Source organism: Numida meleagris, chromosome 1, assembly GCF_002078875.1.
Source record: "Numida meleagris isolate 19003 breed g44 Domestic line chromosome 1, NumMel1.0, whole genome shotgun sequence".
Classification (NCBI taxonomy): domain Eukaryota; kingdom Metazoa; phylum Chordata; class Aves; order Galliformes; family Numididae; genus Numida; species Numida meleagris.
Window position 1 is genome coordinate 170,894,607 of NC_034409.1, and position 20,740 is coordinate 170,915,346.

Sequence of the window (20,740 nt, forward strand, 5' to 3'; positions counted from 1 at the left end):
TTCCTTCCTTTCCTTCCCTTTCTTCCTTCTTTCCTTTCTTTTTCAATTTACCATTACTGTCTTAGGTTTGTTCTACTTCCTAATCAGAATTTTTTGCTTCCAAGCCAAGCATTCTCTTTCCCCTCCCTAATGACATACTTTAACTAATTTCTTTTTCTCTTTTTCATATGAAATATAAACCAGGATACTGAAATCTTAATTTATTTTTAGATCTTTGGAATGGAAAAATTATATTTTTTCAAGCAGAGTAAATTTATGACATCAACATTCTTTTCTGAGTGGCTACTAGAATTCCAAACACATTGTCTACAATAATGAAAACTTATTTCAAGTCTGTCTCAAGCAGATTTTTTTTTACATTTCCTTGAGTAAGAAATAAAAAATCCTCTGAATTTTTAAAGCTAACTTCTTTTTTGACTGAAACCACTACAGATTCCCAAAACCTAAAAAAGAGGAAGTAAAGGAATAAAAAAAATTATATGAAAACTGTCATTAGCATCCCTTAGTTGGCAGTCACTAAAATTTACAGGCATTCTAAAAAAAAAAACCACTGCTGCTGTCTGGGATGCTTCAATTGTTTCCACATGTGAAAAGCAGTGAGTAGCAGCCAGAAAGCCTGAAGTTTCAGTTGTGCCAGGCTAAAAATTGTCAGCAATACTTCTAAAGCACCGTCCCCTGAATTCAGAAATCTGCTAAAATTTACCAATCAAAAGTACTTAAAATAAAGGCTTTGTGTGTGTGTGTGTAGAAATGCCTTACTTTGTTAAATAATGCCTCACTGAATTTACTAATGAAAATAAAGTTCCAAATGTCAAGACCGAAAAAAATCGCATAAATCTTTGGAAGGTTGCAAACATCATTTCTCTGCATTAACAACCATACCAAGAGCTCAGTGGACCTACAGTAATTCCTTCACTACTTCTATAAGGCTCCCAGGTACCGCATCATTAACCTTTTCCCTCTATCTCTCCTTGTGCCAAACACTCCAAATGTCCTTTCTGTCTTGTTCCCCTCTTTTGTTTTTATGCCTTGATCTCAGTCTCCCTTCCTCTCCACAAGAAAGCAGGAGTTGTGCAAATGCCCATGATCCCAAGCAATTTCATTTCCCCCCTTTTATTCCTCCTCTTTACTTCTTTTCCTCAGACATGAAGAGAAGCTGCTCATCCTGGCTTGGTCAGTTAAACACTAGGGCATATGCAGGGCTTTATTCCAGAGGAAAAAAAGAAAGAAAAAAAAAGATATATATTTTTTAATTTAGAAATAATAAAAAAATCAAACTTAAGCAGTACTGATTAATCACCACTTATACTAATCAGAAGGCTGAATTGAAAGCAGAAGCTACTTATTCTGTGGCAGTCAGGACAATGTTATTTATAACTGTTCCCACAGTAATAAAGCTCCAGTTACTCTTTGGGAGTAGAAATGCTACAAAACAAGAGATAGTACTTGTAAAAATCTTTCATTATTTTTCCTCTCCATTGAGACAGAGGAAAGAATAAACTTCTACAGCTCATGAAGATCTCTTGGGAAAAGGAACAAGAAGCCCAGTCTGGACAAACAGCAAACCTGAGCAGCTCTGTCCTTATTCAGCAGCCCTGTCTGGAAAGTGGAAGCAGTCATCGTGATCTCTACTCAGCTCTCAACATTCAGCAAAAAAAACCAGTATTATTGCTGAAGAAACTAGGAGAGTGAATGTATCTGTAGGACCCTTGATTTTCAAGTGGTGTGACCAAATGGCTCTTAATTCTGCTACCCAGGAAAGGTCACAGGAGCAGAAAGAGCCTCGCTGTTCCGGCAATTGTGCAGTTGCCAGAACAAAGGGAAGGACTATCTGGGTTGGAAATAAAAACACAAGTACTGTAGACTTTTTAAGTACATTCGGGAGTAATTGGGAGTGGAGCCAAGGAAGTAGCATTGGGCTGCTTCCTGTGGTTTTCAGGGAGTCTGATGTCATCTCAGTAGTGCTCTGCCCCTCATGCATTTGCAAAATTTTACTGTATGCCATTAGAAGGGAGAATTTATTGAGGACCACATCAGGTTTAATACTACTTATTAGCTGCCCTTGCCTTTGGCTTTGTTTAAGATGCACTGCATGTTTTTAATTGTCATTTTTAAGGAGCACAGAGGCCCTTGAGCATAGGCATCCTATCATAAAAATGCAACAGTAATATCAGCAGGAGGTTTCATTAAAACTTTGAAATTTCATCCACTCTTTTCTAATTAATTTTTTTTCTTGGTGGCTAAGAGCTTTAACAGTGCATTCTTACAGCTGGTTTTAACTACATTTTTTTCATTTTAAAAGATGAACTATGAGCTTTAAAAAATCACAGTTAAGCATTTTAAAATCAACAATAAATGTGTGTAAAGTTTCTGCATAAGAAGTTTATTTATTGAGAAGGGAGAAATTTTTTTAAAAATAAAAATTCTTAAATTCCTCTACATTGTCCTTTATTTTTTCTCTTCATTAACTGATTTTATATTTGCTTAAAGAGATTTTTTTCATCTTTTGTTGAGTTTTCTTCCACTTTGATTACACTTTGCTCCTGAGTGAGGTCCACTATCTTAAGAAAGGCTCACACATTTGCATTAACTATCTTTCTTTCAAATTTTGTTAATTACTATATGTTTATATTTTTTCTGTAAAATTCTGACAAAATTTGAAATGCAAGAACTAAAAAAGGAGCATGAATATTTAGGCCAGGACTTAGTTTTTGGGATTTGGTCTAAACTACATAAAGCTGGCTTTGGCTGTAGGTTGTGTAATAGGGGTGGTAATCTATGTAAGGAGCTCAGCACATCTTCTGAACACATTTTCTCACCTACTGAGTGACTTTAGTCTATGTAAGTCAACAGAGAACCAAATATCCAATTTCCCAGACAGCAAAGCTTAAACAATGAAAAACTCCAAAGAGTTAAATTGCATGTCTTAAATAAGGAAGCAATTTTAAAAACGAATTCCTACATAAACTATTAATTTGTCAAAAATTTAAGAACAAAAAAAGGTGCAATGACTTAGGATGGAAGTTAATGTAATCATAAGAGGCACAGACTGCAGAGTTACTAACAAAATACTCACGTTCTTATTATTCTCATGGCTACCTCCACTAACAGAACATTGCAGATCAAGATATACAGATAGAAAAGCTTTTCTATACACCATACTTCCTAACAACACATTGCCCATTTTAGTTTGAAATTATTCATCCAATGAGATTTCTGCAATTGTTCATGGGAGATTTGTGCAGAATTACAGCTTGCAGATCTTAAAAAACTTCTGTCATTAAGCCTGACTTTCCCTTTCTGAACTTCATCACATAACTGCTAAATTGATATCAGATCAAGTAATATCTATCTCAGCTGGCATGAGCAACTCTCTATGTTCCTGCTTTTCTGTGACATTTCACCTTCCACTCTATTATTTCCAGTTGAGCTCTGGAAATGCTGTTCATAAACCACTCTTCTCTGTCCTCTCATCGCTGGAATGCTCTTCTCTGAACTCTCTCAGATCTTTCTGGAAAACCAGTGTATAGAATAACATATCACGTTCAAAGGAAAGTTCAACCACGACCAAGGGGGTCTCTTAGCAACTGTCAGTATTCCATGGCAATTTGGCCATTAGTTGAGAGGAATTCAGGTGCTGAAAAGGGCTGCCAAGGGAGGCGGTGGAGTCACCATCCATATATGTGTTTAAGAACTATTCAGATGTTGTACTAAGGGATGTGATTTAGTGGGGAAATATTAGCGGTAGGTGGACAGTTGTACTGGATGATCTTGGAGGTCTTTCCCAACTTTGGTGATTCTATGATTCTCTGAATTCAGACGATCTTAAGCAGGCAGTCTTTTGAACTGTGGGACATCACAGTCTTTCAGTGGTGAAGTAAATAAATGAAGGTACACAATCAAGTCCAGAGACTATAGCTGTAGTGGAAAATAAACACTAAATACTAAATAAACACTAAATAGCTAAGCTAATGAGTAATCTCTACTGCCAGAAAAAAAAAAAAAGACAACTTACATGTTTCAGAAGGTCATTACACAGAACATACACAACGTATTTATATCTACTTGTTTTAAGATTAAGAAAGTACCCTGTAGGAAAACACAAAATAAAAGAAGGAAAACAGAGAAGCAAACAACAGAACAGGCCTTCTGAAATCTTGCAGTAATAAAAGAGGAAAGGGTACTTAATCATTAAAGAATGCATTTTGGCTGTGGCTTTCTTCCTTCTGGTTTATTATTGATATAAAACATGATCGCTAAAGACTTTTTTAATGCTTGGAATGCAGAACAGACTCAGCAAGGCAAAGTATCTAATATACATATTTTACTCTTGCTTAGTATTTTTTATCTCAAATTTGTGAAAAAAACTACCTGTAATGAACATAATACTTTTTTACCTTATGAATAATTACTGTATATACTGAACAGAAAGCAAAAGCTGGCTTCTCGCTCTGCCTCACTTTTTCACACATCCTGCTTTGTTCCCACCCTAGGAAGGTGCTCTGAGGTTTGCAAAGCACATATTTCTTACAACAAATTCAGTGGTTATGATGTCTCCAAACATCTGCCTGCTGTCAGTTTATCCACCACAGGACACAAGAACTATCTCAGAGAACAGGAAAACCTTCAAAACTAAACACTGGAAGGAGACTGACAGAGAAGTAGATGCAAACTGAAAGGCATCATACATAGTATTCATGAAGCTTTGGTGTATATTAGAACTTCAGTTTTGGAAATAGGTTCTACTGTTACACTTAAAGTAAATGTTCTCAGTTATTTTCAGGGTTTAGCTTATAAAGAAATAATTCTGTTTGGAGTATTTCCCAGCACACATTCTTCAAAACTTCACTTTGTTTTTGACATAAATTGAAAACAATAATATAGATATACTGTACACAGGCTTCAAAATGGCATTAAAGAGGCACATTATCAATATGTTTAAAACATTTAGAAAGCTCAGCTTTGCATCTTTCTAAGCGAATGACTAGATGCTTAGACTGAATATTATCTGTTCCAATAAAACTGTGTGTGTGAAATGCTTTGAATAATAGTTAATTTATGCTGAGGTAATGACAGGGTAATATAACTGAAATCTGTGCTAATAGGCAAAAAGAAGCCCCTTCAAGCTATTTCTCTTAGAATCAGCAGCAGTAATTTTCACCCTATCTCTTTTGCTCTCTGTCTCTCTCACATAAAATATTACTTTAGGTGTACGTTAAAATGCTTGTTGCTAATTTTAAAGATCAATAATCGGTACCTGTCATCCATATGGAAAAAAAGCAAAATAACCAAACAATAAAGAAGAAATGTTCATAAACAAGAGGTATATTTCTCATACTTCTGCAGTAAAAGAGAGTGATAATGGCAATGGGCCATGGATTTTTTATATGGGCAAAATTTTCCTGGGTAAAACTCCAGGATGTACTGAATAAAAATGTACAGAAATAAGTAAACTATATGAGAAATGGTCAGAAAATTATTCAAAATAATGCTTAGAGAAAATTGAGACATCTCCTGGGCTACATGAATTAATTATCTGAAATATTTTTTAAACTGGTTAGATGAAGACTTGTCAGCTAAATAAGTTATTTGTTTGTGGTTCCTCAGTTTGAACGCTTGGTGCATGGTTCGCCTTACATGTTGTGTGAAGGTACTTAGCTCTGTCTAGATGCTGAGCTTTTTAATCACCAGTACAATGACCAATAAATGGATCCCCTGCCTTTTTGCACACCATTGTAGACCAGAAAGCACCTATATGCCACGATTTGTTTTAATTCTAGAAACTGTGCATTTTCTTGACCATCAAAAGTTTCTGAATTCCTGTACACATGTAACAGCATGGTCCACGAATAGCCATGAACTCAGATCATAAAAGATTCACCAAAACATTCACTGTTTTTCTATCTGATCATCTATAATGCATCTATACTTATATGAATGCATACATATGCCAATTTTTTTTTTTATGGTGTCTCCAATGGAGGGTCACAAAGATGATAAAGGGCCTAGAGTATCTCCCATGCAAGGCAAGGCTGAGGAAACTGGGTCTGTTAAGCTTGGGAAAAAGAAGATTGACGGGAGATCTGATTAATGTTAATAAATATCTAAAGGGAGAGAGGTGGGAGGCAAATGGATGAGGCCAGGCTCTTCTTGGTGGTATGTAGTGATAGGACAAGGAGCAATGGTCTAAAACTTGAACATAGGAAGCTCCATACAAACATGTGGAAGAACTTCTTTATGTTAAGGTTGACAGAGCACTGGAACAGGCTGTCCAGAGAGGCTGTGGATCCTCCTTCTATGGAGACATTCAAGACCCATCTGGCTACCTACCTATGCAGCCTATTGTAAGGAACCTGCTTTAGCAGGGGGGTTGGACTTGATGATCTCTTGAGGTCCCTTCCAACCACTGCAATTCTGTGATTCTGTGAATCAGTCAAACAGAACAGATTCACAGACAAACAAAAGTATTATTAGCTAATCAAGGTGATTTTTCCCCAAAGTGGGTATAAATGTGAGAAAAAAATGTTTCATTTGACTTCAAAACATCATATTTGGAAATGCAGGGGATGCAGAGTTCCTGACAAAACCCAACTGAAGTATGCATTTCTCAGTGAAGAACAGAGCCCATAGCATATAAGAAAGTAATTTCACTTCAGTGATGGCTTTTGCTTGAATGACTAGTTCTGCTCTACAGATTCCTTCAATTTCCTGAGAAAGAGGTAGATATCGATACTGCTTGCTGTTTCCTACTTACTTCACAGCTACACGTGTCCATGTCTAGCCAGTGCTGCTCCAAGAGAGGAAGCTAAGGCTGTTCCTTGTATGGAGGCAATTAAGCACAACTGAATATAGAAGTGGCCAGTGCTGTGGGTACAATTCAATCAAGCAGATCCATAGCAGTGGCTTTGATATTCCTGTCACATCAAAGAAACAGTGCCTGGCAGAGAAAGATCTAGCAAGTTACCAATGAAATAAAAATGAAGAATATCTCTGAGTGAAAGCAAGGACAAGCACGCAGACACAGGGGCTAGTGTTGGGCTAGTGTTACATTGGAATTGTTATAGAGTGCTGTTAGAGTAGTGTGTTAATTTTTTCCTCATAAATTTTCCAGGTTCAGCCACTAGGGAAAGGCTTGCCTTCCCCCTCCCTTTGTTAAAGATATATCTATCTTGCTGAGTCTTGACAGCCCGATCATGTCAGCTCTCTGTAGTAGCAAAGAGTGTTTCAGCAAGGAGGGGGAGAAAAGGAAGGGGAAAAAAAAAAAAGAAGTGAAAACTGATGTGATCTACTCTGCTTCCTGTGGGCATATTTCACTATAGCAGATCCAGAGGGATGCTTTGTTATTCCTGTCAGATCAAAGATAGAGATAACAGAAGAAAATATAATACGAAAAATAAAACCCAGAAATGAGGGTAACTGAAATGCACTGTAAGACTATTGCATGATTATGACTTTTCAATTTATTTAAATATCAATTCACCGCCAAAGATATAAATATTGCATAGGCCATATGTTCTGTTAGCTGCCAGCAAAACTGTACTCCTAGGACAGTGACTGACTGTCAAATGCTGGCAACTGTAATAATTTTTCAATTTGCTCAGGTATTTTGAGTTTCAGTACAGGTTCAGAATAAATATCTGAGCCCAGTAACTTGCCACTGCCTTGCTTCCCTGTACTGTGTTCAAGAAATATGTAGATGTGGTATTGAGGAACATGGTTTAGTGCCCAGTATTGGTGGTAGGTGTACAGTTGGACTAGATGATCCTAGCTGTCTTTTCCAACCTTAATTATTCCATGATTCTATGATTCCCAACACACTGGAGGGATGCAAGCTTCTGCTGAAGATGCAGCACGCTGGCAGTATAGTCCCCTTGCTGTGCAGCTTAACTGCATTTGTAGCTCACACCAAACATAAAGAAGGCAAGAAGTTAACCTAAAGCACAGTGAAAACAAATAGTTGTGTCGGATAATTTTTAACTTTGCTTTTTCAAATATTTCTAATCACAAACAAGTTGAATGTCTAAAGAAATAAAGAGCAATCAGCAATATTTTAAACAAAGTAACAGAAAGCCTGAAATATTATGAGGTTATACTTAATATATGCTTTTGGTATTACATGGGATCAATCCACTACACACTACCTGAACATTTTGAGTTTGATCCATAATTTCAGCTCTTTTGTTGCATTTCCTGATAACAAGGATGACTATTCTGTTTCTTTTCAGCCACAACACTTTGTGTCATGCAGAAACAAGTTCCTAACTTGAAAAAAACGCAACTCTATTGATTTTTTGATTGTTCGGATTTCCAGGTGTTCAAATGTTGGTATCTGCAAAAATCCCAACATTCTTCTTTTCAACTTAGATAAGCAGCAACTGAGAGAAGAAAAAAAAAAGGGGGCCGTGGTGAGAGGTCTGAAAGCTACAGATATTTGGGGAGAAACCAGAGGAGAAATTATATTTTCCTAAAGGAATGATACAAAACCAATAATACAAACTACATTGCAGATACTGTTCTTTATGCATTAGCATTCTGAGCATCAACTCTCTGAAGTCAGCTGAATCTGTCCAGGGGAAAGGACTTGGATTATGATATAAACTAACAGTAAAGACAATTCCAAATAACATCTAATGTCCAATATAACTACTGTTTACATATTAAAAAGAGATACAGGCTTTGTACCAGGGATGTTCTGTCATGTTTCTCCACAGGAGAAGACTGTCATAGTAAAGTTCATTATCAATTACTGCTTTACAAGTACAAGATGAGTTAAGCTGTCATAATTTTCTCGGCTAGAGATCCTGTGCTGTCAAAGAATGTCAATTTTTAATCTGACAAAAGGAAGAAAATTATCTGTTATTCTGACCTCTAATTTCTTGACATTTTAATGCTGTAATTGCTGTGGTTAGTGCTGCAACCACGATTTCACCTGTCAAGCAAGAATGAATCAATATCCTTAAGCTGTTCTTCAAGTTTCAGCTTTCTCGTCACTGCTTTTACATCAAAATGTAAAAGATTGTAATGAAAAAAATATATTTCACAACATGTTTTTCCTCCCTATTACAACATGGAAACAGTTTTGTGTTGCGCAGAATAACAGAAGCTACCAGAACTGGCAAAACAAGACAATTTTCCAAATTCTAATCATAAAATACCTAAACAACAAAATTCAGGTTTATATGTTCTGTGGAGCAGAAGATTTTCATTTTGCTCTCATTTTCTTTCTTTTTTCCCCCCAGTGGTATCAGAAAATTACAAAGTTGTTTGAAAAATCAAAATCAGTATGTTTAAATGAAATTAGTTTATTTTACCCATCAAACGCAGATGTTAACTTCCCAAAGAGTTTGTAGAGGGGCAGACATATGAGATTTCAGAGACTTCAGTAACATGAACTTTAATGCTATCCCACCATTCTGATTTCATCCAGAATGGCTGAGAAGGAAAATAGCACAGGACAGATGTTTTTACAGTGTTAAACATTAGAGAGTTTCTTTCAGGGCTCCTGCATGCACTTGAGAAAGATGTAGCTGATGGTACGGATGAGCCATACCATCACTGACTACATTTTCATTCCAACCAAATGGAGACTGAAGTAGCATATTCAACAATTTTGCTGTTGTGCTTCAGAAAAGGGTGGAAGCGAAAAGGCCAACAGACAGTATGAGTAGGTCACTGGGATCTGCCTTTTTAAACGATGTCCTTCAATCAGCTCAGACCTCAGTGTGACTTTATTTGGAGCCTCATCTCACTGGAAAGGTTCTGCAGGGACTCAGCTCCACATGCAGTTAGCTATCGGAGCAGTTTGAAGAGGCTACTGCCCTATCTGTGGTTATTGTTCTGATAATGGCTGCTGCCAATCAATGTGCATTTATCTGCTTATTTCACTGTCATTTATTGAGTACGTTCACCATCTTTGTGCCAAAGCAAGGAAATGTTCCCATTTATTTAGAAAATAAATATCAAACAAACTTGTATGCTGAGATATGAATTTTCTTGGATAACTGCAAAGTTCCATTAATTTTAAATTGCTGTGTTTCCATGTTAAGACACCAGACACCACTACCACTTGCCATTATAAAATGCATGAAATAATTGTTATAATTACTTCCATAGAGTCTAGAGTTACTATCTTTACATTTCAGGCTTTTAAAGAACTTTTTGCTTTTAATTTATTTTTTGGAATATCTAGTAAGAACAAGAATAAAATAAGAAAAAAATGTGTCAATACAACAATATACAGAGAGCATATATACTTGTAAAATAAACATGACATCTACTAGATCATCAAGATGTCAAATGCTTTGTTACTGGACAGAGAATGTCTCCTACTTTCATAAACAGAGATTTATTTTTTCTAGATATTTTGTCTTCTCACTACTATCAATGTATTTTCTTTACTAATCTTACTTGTGACAATGAGGATGAAGTTGTATTTTCAGTTGTTTACATGGAGTAAATAAAAGCTTAAGAAGAGGTTTATGTGCTACTGACTGAGAGGGCATGGGTTAGATGTACAAGTGAGTGAACAAAAACATTTCCATGAATTTCTTGAAATTTCTGATGACAAGTTATGCATGTAAGCAGAGCCACAGGAGAGCTGAAGAGCCGCGTCATGTCATAAGATGTTAAATAATGTGCAAAGACAGACAGATAGACCTCAATCCTACAAGCTGCCCTGTGGGAGCAGATCTCTAAAGTCAAGACATCGGAGTCTGCCCATGCAAATCAGGACCTTAAGCCATGCTAATCCCTTGCATTCATGGTGCTTGACACCTGTTTAATGCTTTAAAAAACATTGCTCCTTTGTTTGCAGTTTTGTACTTTTGTGACTCTTCTCCTGATCAAAGTTTTAAATGCAGAAGACATTTTTGTACACATTAACATGAAATATTTGATATCAATGCAATTTTGTCCATTTGTAAAACCAAGCAAAGACTGTGTGCAAAATATAAGCTTTGCAGTGCATGAGATGAAAATCTAGCTATAGCAACATAGGAAACTGAATGGTTTTTTCAGTTCTGCTCCTCAAAAAGCACCGAATGTAGAAAGATGCAACTCACTACTAGAAACCAAGCATTTCACTGAATTCATTTGCTTTCTGTAACATACTTCTTTCGGAAATCTGTAGATTTCAGAGCAATTCCAAGATGTTAAAACAAACAAACAAACAAACAATAACGCATTGCCTGGCAATGTATAAATTATTACTATTTTGCATACAGCAGATGGCAGCTATCTGGGGGAATGGAAGATTGTGTGTACAGCTTCATCACAGCAGTACTCATCTAGCAGCTGTTGCTTCTTCACACTTTCCACCTAATTTCAATTGTCTTATCCAACGAATGGACAATATTTAAGAAATAATGATTCAAATTAACAGTCTTACTAAAAACAACTACAGTCACTGGAAGGAAACATCTATCTAGGTAACTAGTACATTTTTTCTTAAAATTTACTGATAATAACATTTCAGATGCACAATCTATATGCATACATATATTATGCACATATATACAAACATAAATGTTTATATGCACAATAGCAAACATTTTCTGTGTTGGCAACATTTTGACTCAGATATACACGATTAACACAAAAGTAATCTGAATCATTTCTGTTGTCCAGCTAGCAAGTGTTTTCACACCCATAAGCGTAATGTTTCCTACATTATCTGGTTGAAAATATTAGATTTTTTCCTGTGACTGATGCAGTTTTTTTCTTTAGCTTTTCAGTTCTAGTAAGTGAACACACTAAAAGTAAATTACGTATAAAAAGTTTCAGAATACAAATGACATAATATACATTATGTTAGAATTTTCCATATCACAAGTGGCTATAAAATACAAGTATATTAGTAAATCCAAGCAAACAAAATACCTTGGGACATCTGTTATATGGCTAGCTAATTAATTCTTGTTTCTGAAGGGCTCAAATTCTGAATCATACCCTACAGTTTTCAGCAACAGTGAAAGATGGAAAAAGTACCATTTCTTGTGAGATGACATCAGTCTTTAGAATGAAATAGCATAAACACCTACCTCCCTGAGGACAGGATCAGTGATACTGTCCAGGTTCACAGAGCCTTCGTATGTTAGGTAGTGGAAAACATTGAGTGCACGCACTGCTTCTGGTCCCCGTTGCTTGTAGCCAAATATAAGGTCAATCCACTGATGAAGTTGACATGACACAAATTCGCTTTCCAGGGCCTGCAAGTGAAGTTCGGAGTAAGTAAGTAAATTCCATCTTGCACTTTTATGCTTAAATTATGCCTTACTATCTCCTATTAACTGAGGAATCATAACAGGTATCATTACATTTCCTGTTCAGGCTCATTCAATTAATTTGAAATATTTCAAATATTAAAAAACAGAATTATATTGGGAAAAAAAAACTAAAAAGATATTTTTCTTTCATTCAACTTTATATCAAGCTATTTTTCTTTTCAGCTACTGCGTTTCTCCTAGCTGCAAGGGTTTAGTAGTTAATTTTTGGGCTTGTCAATTAAGTTAGATAATTTGTCAAGACAAACTGATTAAAGTGAGAAAACAATTTCATAAGCCCAATATTACTCCACGTTTTTCCAACTAGTTCTAATGAGCCTTAAATCTAACAGGGAAACTTGAGGATTACAAAGCTGTGTTGAAAAAATCAGGTTCTGAATTCTCTTTGTGAATTTTCACTAATTTCTCACAGGAAAAGATCCTTTTTCACATTCATTTCTGACATGAGATTGGTTCACCAAGGAAAAGACAGGACACGACTAGTTTAGAAATGTTTTCAAGGATTGCTACCCTGTTGCTTAGCATATGGAAAGGGACTAATGATAGACAGAGGGAATGATGGCAATATTATTGAGCATTATACAACCACTACACCTTTATCAAACTTTATTTGCATCCTTAGCAGGTATCACTGCCTTAACTGGAACTTTCAGTGCCTGAAGGCATTACATAGCTTCTCCTTATCCCTTAACCAAGCTGAGTCAGTATGTATGTTAGATACCTTAATTCTTTGATTCCCAATGCTACCTTCAGAGAACATCTAAGATAAACAGGAACTGGTACTAAAATGAAGATTCTTGTTCCACTAACGTTTTTATATGCGCCCTTGCCCAAAATACATCAGAGTCCTGCTTTAGTACAGTACTGTATACCTAGCTCCCTTTGATCAGAGTAGGTTCAGCTCACTTCTTAGATATGAGAACTAATTTCCAATTCGTTTGTTTGAAGACAACTAATAATGAAATCACAGAATGGTTGAGGTTATCAGGGACTTCTGGATGCCATCTTGTTCAGCCCCTGTTCCAGCAGGGACACCCAGAGCATGTGCCCAGGGCCACATCCAGGCAGCTTTGGAAGATCTCCAAGGAGGGGACTCCACAGCCTCTGGGAAGCTTGTGCCAGCGCTCTGTCACTGCACAGCTCAGAAGTGCTCCTGGTGTTCAGAGGGAACCTCCTGTGCTCCAGTTTGTGCCCATGGACTTTGGTCCTGGCACTGGGCACCACTAGGCAAGAGCTTGGCTCTGTCTGAAGAAAATAATTTAACATCTACGTTAAGCATACTGTCATTCAACTGCACACAGGCAAAGCTGACATCAATCTGTTATGTAAAGTTATCTAGTACTTTTGATTTTCAAAGATTATGTCTTGTTGGTGTTTGTTGTTTACTTGTTTTGTGTCGTTTTTTTTTTTCCCTTGAGTAATCTTAATTCCTCCGTTCAGGCAATCATTCCCCAGTGCTCCACATAGCATGGTGGAAAACCAGACCCTTCTCTGACAAAATCAGTGAACTCCATTTCTGAGGGAAATGGATGGGAAGGCTCAGGATTCGTAGCTGACATGGAGCTCAGTTTTCAAGGGCTGAAGTTTGGGATTCTAGAAGAAGACACAAACAAATGTTGCAGAGAACTGTATAAAAATGTGTTACTCCCTTTTGAAAATCAGAGGCCATCACATGTAAATTTTGCCTAATATTATTTAAATACATTAATACTGTTTAACACTAGATATTATTAAATTACTTGATTTCAAAGTGTGTCTCTAAATAAATAAGAAATGTCAGATCCATAATTATATTATCTTGCATGCATGCAAGCAACATGATACAGTCAGTAACTGCATGATCTTGTATAATCTTTTTCATAGATCTTTTACCTTACTCAGCTTGAAGGATGTTAACATGCAAGGACAAAATTAAGTATGCTACAGTGATCATAAATAAAGCATCTCCTAACTTTTAAACAGTCAATTTTTAATGTTCCTTTGTACGCAAGAAAAATTAAAACAGAATTTTAAGCCTGCTATCTTTCCATTATCCATCTCTGACCAACTTACAATGAGCAGGCCAACAGTTCTCTCTCTCCTCCAAACTCTGCATTTTATAAGGTTGGTTTGCAGCCATATCTATCATTTATTAAAAAGCAGATCATGAAATGAAATGTTAGGTGTTCGCAGTGGTCAAAAATAGCATTTTTATTCCTAGACTATGCAGAACATTTCAGAAAAATGATGAAAATTTCAGATAGAAGCAGACTATTTAAAGGTTGGACAGTAAATCCAAAATAATAAAAAAAAAAGCTCGGGTCAAATCAGCATATTTCACCCATTATCTTCTCTAACACCCTCTCCCCTTTGGTAGCAGAATTGAATGCCTATGTTATGTTTCCCTGAGGCAGTTTCAACTTGCATGACCAGCCTCTGCTCAGCAGCTTGTCATTCCAGAGAAGGTCTCAGTGACCCTGGCAGGTTTGAAGAACTTCTATTTCACATGGGTGAACTGCTCTTTAATAACTTACTATACAAATGAGCTACTTTTCCACGGCAACATGTCCTGTCCCCTGTCTGCAATGCTTTAAGCAGATTTATTGCACTATCTTTAGAAGCCTAATGCTTCTTTAAAGGTCTGTATGCTTAAATGGGAAATATGTAAGAGACAAATTTAGTTATGTGGAGCTATGCTTTTCTCAATTACACACAAAAGTGGAAGCCCAGCGGGTTACTGCCAGGGGGACTGTGAGGATGCTGGTGTGTCAAGGACAGTACCTGCCAGGTGCTGTGTGGTGGATGACTGCTGTGGCAGGGATTTTGGTAGAGGCACCTGCAGCATCTTCTCCCTAATTTGCTCTAATTCACAGGCTTCTCCCCCTCCATGAAAGTTCCTCCTGAAAATGTATGTGTGTCACTGTCAGCTGTACATGGTTTGGTTTCTCATGAATATGCAATGCTCAGTAGGGAGTAGGGTGAGAGAATTTCCTGTGTAAATATAATTTGTAGCTACAGGAGTAACAACATGCAGAAAAAGACAAACATTTCTTTAAGGTAGGTGATAGCCATACAGAAGACAGTCTTCGAGAAGATATTGGCTTTAAAACATATTGGAGGCATTAATAATAATAATCACCTATATAATTATACATCGTGTTGGACACCAAGTTGAACATGAGCCAGTAATGTGTCCTTGCTGCTAAGAAGGCTAATGGTATTCCTGGCTGTATTAGGCAAAGTATCACCAGCAGGTGGAGGGAGGTGATTCCTCCCCAACTCAGTGTTGGTGAGGCCACACCTGGAACGCTGGGTGCAGTTCTGGGCCCACTGGTACAACAGAGACATGGATACATGGGAGAGAGTCCAATAAAGGGCCACAAATATGCTGAAGGGACTGGAGCCTCTTCCGTATGAGAAGAAGCTGAGAGAGATGGGACTGTTCAGCTTGGAGAAGTGAAGGCTCAGGAGGATCTCCTCAGTGTCCATAAACACCCAACAAGGGGAGGTGCCAAGAGGATGGAGTCAGGCTCTATCCAGTGGTGCCCAGTGGCAGGACCAGAGGCCATAGGCACAAACTGGAGCACAGGAGGTTCCCTCTGAACACCAGGAGCACTTCTGAGCTGTGCAGTGACAGAGCACTGGCACAGGCTTCCCAGTGGCTGTGGAGTCTCCTCCTTGGAGATCTTCCAAAGCCGCCTGGATGTGGCCCTGGGCACACTGCTCTGGGTGTCCCTGCTGGGGCAGAGGCTGAACAAGATGGACCAGAGGTCCTTGCAAATTCAGCCATCTGGGAATGCTTTGAGGTAGTCCTTAATGGAGCCAGGAGTTGGGCTCGATGATCCTTGTGGGTCTCTTCCAAATCAGGACTATGTGATTCTGTGCTCCCGTCTTGTATATATTACTTCTATATATTACATAGAAGTAATTTTTTAATAAGTATACAGTATGTATATTAACAATTATACAGCATTATTTATGTCTTTTTAAGAGATTCTAACTGTCAAACAGAAATGAGGTAATATCGAGCTTGTTTTCTATTACAATTAATAATAAGGAACTCTGTAGTGAGAAAAGGATAAATATTTTGAAGTAAAGGAATTGTGTTTTTTCTGTGTTTGCATGAAAGCATATGCACACATGTTCCACAGGCTGAAAATCAGACCTGTAACTGTTGTAAAATATAAATAGAAATTAGTAAGTTGATCCATATGTATAAACTAAATGAGATTAATATTAGCCAAATTACTGTTTAGTGGAATCAAGTTCTATATCTCTTTCCAATTTTAATTCTGGGCAAATGTAAGAATTTCATGTCACTCCTCAGTAAGATTTTTAACTAGAACACCTGAACATGGATGCTTTCCATAAGATGTCTGATTTAAGAAACCTAGGTAATTGTACTTACAGTGAAAATTTCTTCATCTTAAATTCCGAGCTTTCCAAAGGATGAAGCTAGCACACTTTCATCCTAATTTGGAGTAAAAATTATGTTTTATGGAGATGCCAATAGGAGGCAGTGGTTTTTATTTTAATGCAAAACTTATGTTGTGTAAAGTATCAGGAGTTCCAAGTTTATAAACTATGCTATTCCAACACCTTTCTAACACAAAGGCATTTTGCATTAGTCAGTTATTTTTGTGTCTGGAGAATAGAATAGCTCTGAATATACAGATTGTCTCAGCTTAGTATTTCACTTCCTCTTTTAGCACTCCTTGTACTGTTCAAGGGGGTAAACTCTTTGACTCTTGCTACATAATAAAAAAGAAATACTGATATCTGGAATTAGTTCTGTTTGTTTAAGCGAAGTAATCTTTTACTAAAAGTGAAACAAGTGCATTGTACATATTTAGGTTATTCTAGGGATGTTTGCACAGGAACTGATCCTTTACATGAGCAGCTTCAATATGTAAATAGATTCTTCAGTGATACAGAAAGCTTCAAAAAAAAAACCACTGTAATTTCCCAGTTAGATTTAAACACCTGTGAGCTGAATGAGTTTAACTGCTTTAAGAACAAACCTTGGCATGGCACAAAAAAATCAAACATGCTACTACTGATGAAATAATACAAAATCTTAATACAAAATCTTATGTACTGTCTATCTGCTAAGAATGGAATGCCAACTGCTGCTGCACTGTGAGGAAAAAAGATAAATCTCCCTGATTCTCACAAGGCACAGAGATTTCATAATAGATGTATCTAATGACCATTGAAAAAGCTTTTTAATTATGAAATACTATGCATGCTTCTGAATAGCCAGAGAACTGTACAAAAATGTGATTGGCAGCAGTAGAGTTTAAATAAATCATTTCAAAGACAGAAGGAAAATTCAATCTTAGTAACAGCTATGTAATACGAACAAAATATGTATAAGAAAAACAGGACACCATTCAGGCTTTCAAAAAATATAATTTGTAGTGAACACATTTTACTCAACACTGTAATTTGCAATTTAATATGTGTCTAAGACATAATGAAAATATCATTATAATTAACTTTGAATTACACAATATTGCATCTTTTGTTTCCAAATTAAAGACTGGTTATTTCAAAAGCCCTGCTTCGGTGTTTAGCAGTGGTGTTTCCTGCCTTGATTTAACATGCTTGACTTACTGACTGAATATGCTCCATTTCTGGCTCTCAGGACTGCTCACAGTCTGTGGGGATTGAGAGACTGAACAGGACTACAGATGCACATCTGTGGAAGGTTTTATGCGTGGGTTTTTTTTCCTGGTAAACTGGGAGATTATGATTGATGAGCCTAGCATTAGGGTAATGTTATCAGGGACACTTTCTGCCTCCGTCCTTTGTGCCACCACCGAGGTCAGTCCATAATCATGTTAGCACCAAACATAGAGCTTTATTAATGTTTCATGAGTAAGTCTATAGTAATCAGTCTAGCTTTGTATGGATAAATAAAACTGCTGCAACAATCCCTGATGTATACACTGAGTCTTTAGAATCTGCTGTAATAGATCTTAAAATAACAGAACTGAATGCCTTTTCCAGTGTTTATAATAAGTCTAATTTTCTGAAGTTTAAAGGAATCTTGTTTGATGGGAAATCATTTTCACTCCCATTTCTGAATTTGGTTAGAAATGTGAAACACCTGACTGAACTATCAAATGAAACACCCTGAACTCGTTGGCCCTTTATTCATTTGAACAGAATTTTAGTAAGTCTTGTTAACCAATTGGTTAAATTACATCTTTTTATATCACTGTGTCTCTGTGGTGTTTGCTAGGCTCTTTGCCCTGGTAAGCTTCGGGATGAAATACTGAGATTCATAAATGGGCAAATAGGCTTCATAAATAGATGTGTATGTACTTCCACACAAAGTTACACATTTTATATGTGTATATGTTGGTAGTAAGCAAAAAAAATATGTATGATCATATGAAAATATTGTCAGCTAGGAAAAGTGTGTCACACTCTATGTGACACAGTACCACATCAGATCCTATTCAGTGAAATGAAATGACTACCACCGACTTCATTAGACAAGTGATCAGGATAATGCTTACTTGAAATATTCTTCAATTTTCTGTGGCCTTCCTGTAAACCTGCTCTCAGCTTGCTTTGCAAACCTCATGCAGAAATCCCAGACTTGCATAAGCTTGCTGTGTTTTACACGTCAGCACCATACCGGGGCCGCTTTTTTCCTGGAGATGGATTCTTGTGTAACAGCCAGAGCTTGGCCTGGGGATGACCTAACTGAATAATACATCTGCTGACCAGCTCAGAACACGGCTCTGACATTAGGTAGGGAATGTCAAACTTTCCAATTCTATTTGTTCCCTGCTTTGACCCGTCTGTTTTCAGTGACCAAAATGAAAGTGTAGCCACTGTTTTCCCTATGAGCTAAAAAAATCCTATGTGAAGGTTTTCCTGAAAATATATTACCTGTTTTATCTTTCAAAACATAATTCTGTGATTTCTTTCTATACCTACTTTCCACATTTTCGTGAAAGTAGATATCTTCCTTTAGCTACTTGCTACTTTATGGTAAGTTTCACAAAAAATTATGCACATATAACACTATTTTAACATCCCAAAGTTCTTCATGTTGGTTCTAGCCTCTGAACTGCTTCCAAATGCAAATACTTTCTTTGTCTTCTAGTCACCCAGAAGTGAATCTAATATTCCAGGTGCAGTCTCAAAAGGACCATAGGAAGGTACAACAATATACATCTGCTGTGATGCAACAACTCTCAATAGATGGCATCCAAATACACTGGATCTTATCTGGTTCCATACAAAATTATGGAATTATATCTAATCTAATTGCTCCTCATTATCACCCTTCCCTCGCTGCTGCTCTCCTTCAGTACTATTTTTGTTTCCAGACTTCTGCTTCCTATTGAATATCTTCAACTCCTTCCTTCTAAGGTTATTTTCAGTGTGTTTTCTGCATCTAATTTAAATAAATCTATGCATATTTCTCCTGTTTTCTAAGCCATTCCCAACTTCATCATCATTTGCAAACTTCATCAAGCTGCTCACTTCAAGACAGTATGTATCTGTGTAGAACTGAACTTCAACTACTGATTATGCTCCAGCTACAAGCAGATGTTGGGAAGAAGGAAGGCGATGCAGAAAATGCCTCCGGGTAGAACTATATAATAACAGCACAATGCTCACATGTGGGGACAGGCGTAGAAGGCAGAATAGGAAGAGTGTGATACCAAAGTGAGATCATTTGTTTTCAGAAATTGGCAAAGTACTCTATTAGTTGAAGCGGATAATCTTAACACCAGCTCATCCGATTTACAGCAATCTGAGCATGCTTACGTATGGAAACAGTCATTAGTGCTACTACAGCTTAATATTTAAAAGCATTTCCAGCTTTTATCTACCAGTCTTTATTGAAAGAATAGTCATGAAGGGGAGTAGCATTGTACTTTAAGTATATTCGAGCAGCTGTTTTTTTTCAACAGCTGCTTATATCTCAGAACAAAATTTTATATGGAGAGCTCCTATGCTATTTTGTAGACAGCAGAAACAAACTAAAGTTGAAGATTTTCTTCAAGTGATCTCTTAACACATAGAGCCTTTTATCCTCATATTAATCCTCCCATCTTTGTGGAAGGATGGAAAAACACAATTTAGGATACAAAAGGGAGCATTCTTTATAAAATTTCACCAAAGGGTGAATATACATCTCTCATTTTATTCCCCAATAGATGACAGCTTGTTTACCCTTTGCCACAAAGGTATTGAGCTTCTGTTCTTACAGATGTCAAAACCAAATTACTGATCAACTTCAGTGAGACTACTCCTGGGCACAGTTCAGGTTTCACCACAACCACAATCCAAAAAAAGGGCTCTGTGCAGTGACATGGGCACCCTGGAGACGCTCACCTGTGACTGCATGTGTCACACTTGAGAATGGTAATGGAGGGTAATGATCCTTTCAGTTCATCCCACCCCTTTTTTTTGTGGTAAAATTGCATTTGAATTTATTGCTAGCAGCTGTG

At 36.9% G+C, this 20,740-nt stretch overlaps 1 protein-coding gene across 12 annotated transcripts in view; it reads right to left on the reverse strand.

Annotated features, from left to right (window-relative positions):
* The window catches only part of NBEA (neurobeachin), a 486,663-nt gene that overhangs the window by 36,643 nt on the left and 429,280 nt on the right, over positions 1 to 20,740 (reverse strand). For all 12 annotated transcript variants that reach the window (XM_021377858.1, XM_021377912.1, XM_021377833.1 and 9 more), the window contains one exon: positions 12,039 to 12,206. In XM_021377858.1, coding sequence (XP_021233533.1) covers positions 12,039 to 12,206 — 168 coding nt within the window. The remainder of the gene's footprint in view (positions 1 to 12,038; positions 12,207 to 20,740) is intronic.